Here is a 12,157-nt window from a genome sequence, read left to right on the forward strand (position 1 = left end):
CCACAAGTTGTCAGCTGACTGCAGCTGCTTTCATGCTGTACATCTGAAATTAGAGGAATGATGCTGCAGAAACACTCTACTCATGTGATTTGTATTTCTTTTTCCTCCACTCATAGTAAAAATCAAGCTGGGTTTCCACTGGCACATTAATGGAGGGAAGGAACATTCAAAGATAAATATTTCTAAATCTTTAAATAAATGGCTATTTAAGATCTTGACACGCTGTAAGAATAAAAAAAAAATTTTTTTGGACAGGTGCTTAAGACCCAGAAAACAGATAGAGCAAGAGACAACTGCCATGCAAGACAGACAAAAACAATCACCCCCCCATCAGAAAACAATTATTACTTTATATAGCTGATAAAACAATTCAAAACCTGGGATACACACACATTATACACCAATAAAATACAAACTGTGTTTATGTTTTTGTAAAACATGCCCATGACATGTTTTACATGTCAAATAATGCTTCACTGACTTTGAAAGCAGAAAGGCTAAATTCCAAAACTGGTGTGATCTTATCATAACTGAAGACTACAAATTAGTATAAAAATCAGTTCTCAGCTCTTGACAAAATTTTATCACAGATATTAAAATGTCTTTTGCAAAAGACAGGATTCTCATGGGGTCCAAAATGAAATCAGCTAGTGATAGCACAAGTAACGGCTTTGAAAGAGGGTAGATTTAGATTAGATGTAAGGAAGAAGTACTTCACTGTGAGGGTGTGAGGCACTGGAACAGGTTGTTCAGCAAAGTTGCGGATGCCCCATCCCTGGAAGTGTTCAAGGCCAGGTTGGATGCGGCTTTGAGCAACCTGGTCTAGTCAAAGGTGTCCCTGCCCATGGCAGGGGGGTTGGAACTAGGTGATCTTTAAGGTCCCTTCCAATTTTCCAACCATTCTACAATTCTCCCCCCTCACCCCAATAAAGACTATGTTTCCATGATTGCAAGTATATCTAGACAAACAGACTGCTGATTCTCAGACAGAGTTACTGGAAGAAAAGGTTTTGATGATGGAAAGCGTAGTTCTCCTTTCAACCTCATTCCACCTACTTCCCAAGAAATCACTGAAACAAAGCTGAACTTTCTTCCAAGAAAGAAAAAGTTTTTAAATAGGGGCTGTGACATTTCCAATAAGGTATATTAAATTTTTGTTTCATAATTCTGATTAAAGACCTACAGAGAAATACTGCAACTTACAAAGAAATGCACTGATCCATTCCAAATTATGTCACATTGAATGATGCATCATCAGCCTTTTTACTATGAAATATTTTAATTGCTTTAACCAGAAGGTGATGGTTAAATTTTTAGAAGAGGCTTAGAGACTAAAAAAATGTGAAGTACACCAATATACTTATTAGCACTCATACACTATTTTGATACTTATTTTGCATCTATATATAAAACACAGTTTGAATATTACTCTCTTCTCCCTTTAGTTCCTCAAATTACATAGTATGTGGAAATACTAATCTCTAAATGATTGCAACAGAGGGTTGCTATTACTGTATGACTTAAATTTAAGCCTTTAAAAAGCCTTAAAAATATAAAAAAAAACCCTTCCAAGTTAAAAAAAAAAATAATAATTTAATATCCAGATCAGTGATGTTCCTGACTCAGACACCAGCCAAGCCACTCAAATTCCTACAGGAGCTGCATTCTCAACAGTTATTCAGAAGTTCCAACATGATTGAAAAAAATCAGTCTTGATGTTTTATGAGCTCTCTCCCACCTTCTCAAAACAACAGCATTTATGGAAACCTTACCATACAAATACAACAATTTAGAGTGACATTAACAGCTTTGATGGATAACAGCTCTGCAACAATTACTAGAAGAAAACTGCTGCGCTTACAGTTAAAACTCAGTGTGTTTCCAGTTATTGGGTACAATTTCTTCCCCACTTTGCAATCTAGTTTAGTTTGCACCACGTTTGCAAACTTCTATGGCAAAGAATTAATTTCGCACTGAGAATTTGTACAACCATTAGCACATTAAGGGTTTAACCAGTATGGTAATACATTCATGCTGCCCAATATGCAAAATAAATTTTAAGCAAATAAAGCATTCTACAAGATATTTTATTAACCCTCATATTCAGCTGAAGTCTTTTGCTCCCATTTTTTCCCCATTTGATTTTACGCCATTTGATGTTAGAATAATGACAGATGAGGTACAAGGATTCCTCTTAGCAAGAATCAAGGTGAAACCCCGTACTTTCAAGAGCTTTGAGCTAACCATGCCCTACACCCCTTAGTCCAAATCCATAAAAGCATGTAGGCATATGCTTCACTGAGGATGAGTATGCTTCACTACGCTTCACTAAAGGATGAATAACAACACTGATTTCAACTGAACTACTTGCAAAATTGGAGGTAAGCATTTTGATGAATCAGAAGCTAATGTACCCAGCACTTTGCATGACTGAGCATGAGGCATTCTTCCTTCCTTCTCCAACCAGTTTGGCTTCAGATTATGCTTCTTTACTACTAAATTCTTCTTTTCCCCAGTCCTAACTTATTCTCACATTTAGCATGAGTATGGAAACTGCATACCAGAAAAGGTTTTCATGTGTCTTAAAAGGAAACATTTTCCAGTTACAGTTTGTTATGGGAAGAATGTTAGTAATACAGCTCAAGTGGTTTCATTTTACTCTGAGATACCCAGCAAACACTACAGTCAGATAACATTATTTGAAAAACAAAACAAAACCACCCCCCCCCCAAAAAACCCAATCCAAACAACAACTGCCCCCACCTGCACACCTTTTCTTCCCAATGACAGCAAAATTTTAGTGTGCAAAATTTAATGCCTTAAGCCCAAGAAATTTAATTTCTAAATACCAGCTGTGTAAGAGACTTTCTTATACTATTAGTCTAAATCGAGGAGAGGAAGGTTGATGCACATGGTATTTTCTAACATATGCAATGTTAGATAACAAGTTTAAGTCTCTTCTTCTAGCTCACTACGTCTTCATACCACACCCCTCCTTCCATTGTACTTGTTGCCAGAGCTTTAATATTAACCTCTGCACACATTAGTAACTGCATCAGTACAAGATCCAAAAGTAAACAAATGCTCCAAGACTCTGGGCTGAATACAGCTACTTATGAAAATATCTCTATTTATTAAAAGAAAAGCAAATGAAAATATTTCACAGTTTGCCAATGAAACGGCCATGCTGCTCCAGTAGGTCTGATGTAACTGGATGGTCTCAGGAAAAAAAACCCCAAGACAATATTGTTAAAAGTTGACTGTGGGCAGACCTGTAGTCAGAGGCATGAGGTTACTGGAGCTTATATCTATGACAAAAGAAACATTTCTGTTCAAGTGTGGTCAACTTTCAGTTATCAATAGGCAGTTTCAATGGTCTGTAATTTTAAGGACAGATTAAGATGTAAGTTAAAAGATATGCAAGAGGGAACTAAGCATATCAAAAACATGCAGTAGTAAACAGCCCCCTTTCATTTCCACATTTACCATTATTCACAGAATACCAAATAAAGTCTTTTTGTAAATGGAACTACAGAGATCTTTCTGGAACGCTAAAGCATGTTTCAACAGATCTGTATGCTACTAAAACTTAATGGTGACAACACCTAGGACTAGAAGTAACCTGCTACCTTTTGGGGCAATTCTTATGATGAAATGATTTTTTAAACTTTATTTGAATTGCAACTGTTGGAGGTAGGATAAAAGTTGAGAAAGATGAACTTTTGAGCAGGTAGTGAGGGAAGTACCAGAAAATGAAACATGCAAAATCAGGATAACGTACCTATAGCGTGTGTGTTTATACACACATACGCAAAGTAGATACACATATTTACAAATTAGTATCTACACATATTTACATTAATAAACCCTATATATAAACATTAATATGCTACATTACAAATAACCTTCCAAATGAACAGCTCCAATGTAGATCATATTAAAGATGCAATTTTTAAGAGTGATATTCTTCAAGTGCCTGATACTTAGAAATACAGTGACTTGCTAACTGTATTATTCTTTACATACACAAGGAACGGTTAGCAAACAAGCAAATTACAACATGAACATACCTCGAAAAAATGGCCCAAAAATCCTGTATACTAAGGACACCCTAACACATACATGTTAGACACTACAAAGTCTATTGACAAGAGTCAAAATAAGGCTGACCTGTTAAGTGGACTTAGCTATTTCAATTTTCTCTCTAGGGACCACCTTTACATTCAGTATTTTCTGTGTAGCACAAAAAGCTTTTGAATGACTGAAAGCGTCACAATTTGAGCAACTTTTTAGTATTAAATTTGTTATCCAAAGGCTACAAAACAGCAACAATTCCATTAAATACACTTGAGAAAAGGAACTATTTGTAGTCGACCTAAATGTGTCTTTCCATTCATATGAAGTCAGTGGTACTAAAACCTACAAGATGCCAAAATTCTGTCAAAAAAGGTTGAGAATGCTACAGAAATTGTATAAAGATACCTCAAATTTGAAACACTGAAGAGAGTATAATATAGTAATAATAATCCTCCTCCTCTTCCTCCTGGTCTCAAAATGGCTACATACCTACAAATGGTTCAAAATCATCAAAAGAGATTATTTTAAGTAAACTAATCTCAAATTTGAGGAGGAGCGTGAAAAAAACAGCACATTTGTAGTTGTCAAGAGTTCAAGTTTCTATCATGGATAGAGATGTTTTAAATATCCTTTCCCCCATCTCCAAAGAGACATTTACAAGATCACACCAGTGAACAAACATGACTGACTTCACTAAAGGCAGGATTTCACACATAATTCCCTTCTAAGCAAGCAGTGTGCACATGCCACAGAAGGCGATTACCTGTGGATTGGACCAATTCATTGTTACTACTGATGAACGGATTTAAAGCCCTGTTTTCAGGAAATTTAATATACCAAGAGGTTCAGACACATATGGGTATTTCTGAAGACTAAATTCAAGGTTTATAAATAGCAAACTAAGGATAGAAACAAGCGATTGTGTTCTTTATGTAGTTAACCTAGCAATCAGTCATCAACTCATGGAGTAGACTGCCAAGTACTATAAAACTTACCACAATCAGCATAATTTCTCTATATAATGAAACTACTTTTCATTGCACTAAATAAACCTTTCATTATCTCCTACTACAATATCCAGTAGTGCTTCGAGTTCTTCTATTTTTACAGCATACCAGTATTTAACATCAACAGTTTACAAGTGATACCATCTGAAGATATTTACAGTGAAATTTATGAAATACATGTCGAAGAGAACAACTAAATTCTTTAACATACTATAGTAACTTACGTAACACAACTTCAGTGACAAAAGTGTAAGTTTTTCATCTAAGGGCACTGTACCTTACCATTTATTGTTCACTTTGCACTTATACTGACACTACCACTACAGAGATTATTGTTATCACTTACTTATATGAGCTGTATTTCATTCAGGGAATTCGCGCTGAGGTTTATATTTTCTTTAGACAAGATCCACAGCATTAATCACAAAGATAAAAACAGAAAAAAAAACCCCAAACAAAAAAGTATGCAGTTTCTCAGCTGAAAACAAAAATTTACTGTCTTTTTACAGGGAGTGAAAGGAATAACATTCTATGCTGTTGCTCTGAAAATATTTCAAACATGAGTATTCATTTGAGTAGAGCAAAGTTCTCCACCAAATCTTGTCATGAGAATGGTAGATCCTAATATCTGAAGGCTGAAGATTAATCATCACCATCTTCAGAGGAATTGCACAGATTTTTCATTTGACTGAAGTTACATAGTGGTGCACTGTGTCTCAAAAGACTGCTAATTGTTATTTTAGAAGCAGTAAGATTTTTCCTCCTCTGTGGTTGTCTAAAAGGGAGAAAACTACAGGCCATAACTGGTGACTTCTGTTGTATGATGCAATTCATTTTTATTATCTGTATCGTCACATGTTGCAACTCTGCCATCAAAGTACTAACACCTGAAAACATACATAGTAAAATGCAGACTATGACAGAACTGCATGAACAAACTGCAGCTATCAGAAGTCTTTTCCAGTAGGAAAAATTGCCTGAGTACATGCAATGCTCAGTCTTGTGGACTTCAGAAAACAAGTCTCTTCATGGCTTTTCTCTGGAAGATGCTATGTGGAACTGATAGTCCTCAAGACAAGCTCACTTAGACCCAAACAAAAGCACCATAGTAAACAGGAGCATGAACTCCTCCATGCTGTATCATATTCATGTACCAACACAATTCAACAGCAAACGATGGTTAGAAGGAACTCATACAAGCTATAGAGGCAACGCAAAGCACTTTTAGCAAAATGACGACTCCACCTCTCAAACCTAATCCTTGTTCTATCTTCAGAAGAGGAGCCTTGCATACAAAATTCACAGCTCTACCTCATCTTACAACTCAAAAGAAACTTTTTTTTTTTAGTGACACCTGGAAATTATTCCCACACGTCTCCGTTTTTTTTCTGGAACTCCCACAAGCAGATATTTTTTCTCTTTCCTTTACCTCTCAACCTTCTCCAGGAGGATGACCTTATTTTATTAATATCCTTCTCTAGCCCAAAGGCATCAATTGTCTGTCTGTCTTCCTCTGTCCCCATTATTTCACTCGTTGATTAACAAGTTAAATTGCAATCAATTGTTTTTCATCTATACTTCACCTGAAGCTTGCACTTCATGTTTCATCAGCAGAAGGAAGATGTGCCTAAGAGCTTCTCCTTCAGCCAAATACAAGGTTTAACTTTAAACCTAGAAATCTTGCCTTGCCCAGATCCTTAGACTGTTATGACTACAAGACTGCATTAGATGATATAGCCATTCAGATAATTTAAAAATTATAAGTATTCCTGCATTTCTACATAATTACAGTTCCAATTAAAAAAAAAAAAAAAGAAAAAGAAATTATTCATGCAATCAAAACTCATATCCTGCCCCCAACATTTTCTGTGCTGTATTACTGAAATACTTCTTTATCAAATGTTCTCAAAATATCACTTCTATTCTAACAATCCTGGTTTGTTGGCCTAACTGGCTGAGTTCCTATGTTAGCCTCTAACTTCACCTTCAGCTGAAAACAGTTTCTTGGGTTTTTTCTCTTTACCCATTAATTTGTCCTTTAATACTGGAAAACAGCTACCGAAACCTACAGGTTTTTCTTAACTGTTAAAGTCAAGTCTTGCTATTTCTGTGTGGATTAGAAAATAAAATTTTCCAACTACTAAGCAGGAAGTCTACCCTGCTTGTTGTTTTCTCCTTTCCTCTAGTTCCAATTAAAGCTAGAGTATACCAATACATTAGGTGTTTTTCTAATTCTTCACAATACACACTTACATATCATATTTTATTCATACCTCTTCTGGACTTAAGAGACACTAAATGGGAGATGAATTATGTCACTATATATGCAGGACCTCAGTTCAAATTAAGAACATATAGGCACTACTGTAACAAAATATTTATAGCAGTTACAATTAAAAAATTCAGTAATAACCTTCAGCACATTTATCACCTTGCTCCTTTCCTGGAAATCCACTGACAATTAATGAGTTATTAACAAAAGCTCATTTTAAGCACCATATGCTAGTTTTTAAATTCAAATTTAGTAATGATTCCCAACTTCCCTAGACAAGCTAGTTAAAGAAAGCAATCCAATTCATAAATTGTAACATAAGGAAACTAATCCAAAATATAATAAAAATACAAACACTACTCTAAGATTATTTTTTTTTTTAGAAGAAGGTATTCTCGCCTATATTTGGATTCCTCTGAAATGTCAGGGATGGCAAGCAAGTAGAAAAATATCTAAGGAGTGACAGAGATAAATGTTAAAAGTTTATTTGCTGGTAGCACAGTTCAAAGACTTTGTAACCAACAGCAAGACATTTTTCTTTAGTCAACATACTGTCTGAATACAAGCTTCATAAACATACCAATTGAAGGATGTCCTCATCTTTTGGCATAACACTAAGTTCCAATATGCTGTCACTGAAACAAATAGAAAAAAACACCACACATGAACTTTTGGAAGAGATTTTCAATTCTTGTTACAAAGATGATCCATTAACTTCCATAGACCAAAACCCTTCAAAAACTCCCACGCTCAGCTATTTTGTCAAATTACTCTACACAACAGAAATAAACACTGATTTCCATTAGAGCCTTAGCAAATAAAAGTAGAACAGAAATCTGACTGAAGGGTACATCTGTGTTCTCAGCAAAACCAGTGCATTAAGCTAACACACTGTTTTTGTCAGTTTTGTTCCCCCCCCCCCCGCCAAGTCCTAAGGTACTTTAGTTTCTAGCTTCTCAGACAAAACAAGGTGGCAAATGTGTGAACACAAGTTAAAACTTCTCTCTTTTTTCCATTTAAAACTAAAGTCTGTTAGCACTCTTTAAAATTGCTGGGGAAATGTCATAACCACATCATCATGTGAAAAGTGGGGCAATATCAAGGCAAGCACTGACTTACACCTTTCTGCTCCAATCATCTCCTAGCAGAATCAACTTAAGACATATTTAGTCAGTCAGATGACATCTGAAATATGGATGAAAAACGCTTGCTATTTATAAGTGCTGAGTTTGTCAGTCTGAATTGCTGAAACCAAAAGCAGCAGCAGCAGCATAAAGATCCAGGAATCCAGATAATTCAATCAATGTAATTTAAATACAGGCAAAATCAGGACACCAAATGTACAATTTATCAGCTACCCAGAGTGAAATACTGTAAAACAGAGGAACCCACAGTTTGTTTCTACCAGAAGGAAATATTTTCACAAGCAAGAAAGAAGTATATCCTTGTAACATTGCATACAGAACAGCTGAATTGATTATCTCATCTGAGATACTATGTTCACGTTCATTAAATGGATGGACCAGGTACAGTAGAAGGGCTACAAAAGAGATTGCTTGTACAGACTACTTTAACTAGGCTCAAAAAACATAAAATGAACGAGATTATGACATTTAGAAATCTCATGTTAAATATCCTTTCTTCTTATGACATGTAAACAGATTGACTAATACCAGCACAAGAAGAAAAAGCATACAACCTAACTGAATACATCAGACTAGAAATTAGCTTATCTGTACTGGTCAGTACAATGCATTTGCTGAGAAAAACAAAACAAGCACAGAGACTGGCCACCAACTTCAGGGCAACACAGAACAGTCCACAAAAGCACTGAGAAGGACCTCCATTTGTTATTTCTGCAGAAAGGAAAGTCATCTTCTCAAACATGTAATGTGTGATTTATTATGCTTTCTTATATGAAAAATGTTTTTATTTTGTGGTTCCTTTTCCATTTGTTAGCAACCGCAGACATAAGGCTGCATTCCAAAATAGCAGAGTAAGGGTATTCAGTTTCACAAGTCGTCTTAAACCATTATTCATTTTGGAAAAAAGCATTCTCCAAGCAGCATAAATTACTTTAGTTTTAAAACCAAAGATCAGCAATGATAGATTTAGGTTTTTCTTTTTAAGTCTACACACAGCTAGGAAAAAATAAGACTTCAAAAGCCTTTTCAGGATTTTTCAGAATATTGAATTTTAAGAAACACAGAAGTATTGACTTTTTAAATGTGCACTTACAATAGCATTTTCCATTTTGACTGGATGCATAAACAGCAAAACTATTTTAAATGATTCTTTAAAAGTAGCGTTATGAGAAGCTGACTTTTGCCTAAACTCCTTTGTATGGATATTAAACTATTTATCAGTTGTAAAACAAAAAGAAAATAAGAAAGAGATACCATAGCTTGCGGCATTTCCAATGACATGTTCAGATTTCATTTCTACATGTGGGTAGCATGTATGTGTAAATTCTGTTAGGCAACTTACCATTTGAAAACAATCAATACTTATTTGCAGGATGAAGACTTTTGAAGTAAAAAATATGATAAATTGCATTGCTCCTCTTCAAGTACTTTTTATAGAAGGAACTATAATTGACAGAGAACAAACTATTCTCTTACACAAGTATTTTGTGCATTTTGGTTTCGGTTGGGTTTTTTTGGTTTTGTTTTTTTGGTTTTTGTTTGTTTGTTTGTTTTTTAAAGAAAACAATTAAACCCTTTTACACAGTCTAACACCTTTTTTAGTAGCCATCCAAAAGAGGAAAGGGTTCCATTCAGGAGCAATGTTTTATATACCATTCAAATAACTACTTCACTATTCTATTCCAGTTTGCTTGCAGAACCTCCTGGAGACAACTTGGGTCTTCCTACTTCATATTTTGTAAAATGCTCTCAATGTTTTTCAATTTTCATATCAAAACCAAACAGTATTAAGAGATACTTTTGGTGTATTGTACTATGTAACATGCATGCAAATTATGAACTAGTGTTAGTAAGAACCACCACACAGAAAATGGCAGTTTACACAAATATATTAGACACAGTATTGTGAATTCTCAGGTATCTATCATGCAAAATTACTTACATTACACATTTTGAGAATTAAATTTAAAGTTTATTACCTCGGTCATTAAACTCAAGCACTAATCACAAACACTATCTTTTGATGCATTATTTTGTATTAATGAAATAAATTCAGTAGCTAAACTCTGTACATTTTTGAGTAATCCCAACACTTCCAAGAAGAATTTGCAAAGAGAAACAAGTGGAATAGACTTAATCACTCAAATTCCCCACATTTAAAAAAAAAGTAAAAGAAAGAAAAAGACGTTGGGAATCAGAATCTGTTTCTTGTTTTATTTAGAACCATAAATATTTTACGGAGTTTACATTAGTAATCAACATTTCTCCAAGTTGATTACGTAAACAGATGAGAATAAATTGTTAATGGACCAAAGTAATAAGTTTGAAAGTAATTAAAGATACAGTAATTAAAGTGTCTAGAAGACCATCACATAACATACTGAGACTATAAATGAAAATGACTGTAGTCATGAACAAAGGAGATTTCAACTGAAAAACTAGCCTTTCAAAAGGCCTTTCAGCAAGTTGCTTGCACAAAGCCTACTAAAGAAACTAAGGTGTGCTGAAGGAAAGATTAGCTAAGACACAAAACAGAGCAAGAACTGTGTCACCGGGTACTTTTAACATGAAGAGTTTAAGTACATTCAAAAGTGAACTTGTGCAAGACTAACCTATCAAGAACTATTAAATGAAGTGATGAGGATAAAACCTTTGGTTCAGCAAGTTCCTAAACCAAGGATTTCTGAAAAGCGGGCTAGTACTATCCGACCAAATACCACTCTACAGTTTCAGCATTTTCACTGCCCTCTCCTAAGAATCCATTACTGCATATTATCAGAGAGGATACTGACATAAACAGACCATCAGTCTGACCCAGGATGGCTATGTTGATGCAAGAATACCATGCTAAAGCAAGAAGCATTCACCATAAAGTAATTTTACTTGCCATGAAATGGCAGCACAAGAAATAAAATACTTCCTGTGCAGAACAAACTGCTCTGAGTTCAAAAATACTGTTTTCAAGCAAAGAATTAAGAGTTCATTCTTTAGTCACATGAAAAGCATTGCCTGTAAGCTACAAGGAAGATACACCTGATCTGGAGTCTAAGCTCTCTTTATGTATCAGAACTAATATTTATCTGTTTATCTTAAGAGGTTCAGCTGCAGACTTCCCGATGGTTATATTTTCTGTATAAACCACTCAAGGATACACATGACCTTTTGTTATGATCTTCTGTGATGTACACATCTGGCTCAAGACAACAAATTGTTCTCCTCTCTTAACTAACAATAGCATCCCTTCATGTTCTCTGCACTCATGGAAATTAGGGGGACAGATGCAGCATTGCGCTATACCATTCCTGGCTGCACTAGATAATCACTGATGAGGCCTTGTTCAGGTGTCCCTGGTTTATCCACAGTGGACTGAGGTTGCATACTGCTGGGAGAGTTCACTACCCTACACTCACAGGGCTGAAAATAAAACTTTATTCACAGGCAGACCTAGAGTTAAGAACCTCTGACTGCGTAGGCTACTGGAAAATGTGATTGGTCTCTTTTTTGCATTAAGATAAGAGATTTAATTGACTGATGTACCTGTTGGGGATCTAATGTCCTGTGTCTTGGGCATATGCTATTGTACAATATTGCTGTCTGTACAAATACAAGATAAAAAAAAGATACATGGCTTGTGTTATCTCCAGTAAAGGCTATAA

The 12,157-nt window shown here is 35.2% G+C and overlaps 1 protein-coding gene across 4 annotated transcripts in view; it reads right to left on the reverse strand.

The window, feature by feature from the left end:
• Nucleotides 1–12,157, reverse strand: part of ARHGAP21 (Rho GTPase activating protein 21) — a 123,906-nt gene that overhangs the window by 33,157 nt on the left and 78,592 nt on the right. For all 4 annotated transcript variants that reach the window (XM_049799198.1, XM_049799197.1, XM_049799201.1 and 1 more), the window contains one exon: nucleotides 7,937–7,991. In XM_049799198.1, the coding sequence (XP_049655155.1) occupies nucleotides 7,937–7,991 (55 nt within the window). The remainder of the gene's footprint in view (nucleotides 1–7,936; nucleotides 7,992–12,157) is intronic.

The sequence above is a fragment of the Accipiter gentilis genome, chromosome 4 (assembly GCF_929443795.1).
Source record: "Accipiter gentilis chromosome 4, bAccGen1.1, whole genome shotgun sequence".
NCBI lineage: Eukaryota > Metazoa > Chordata > Aves > Accipitriformes > Accipitridae > Astur > Astur gentilis.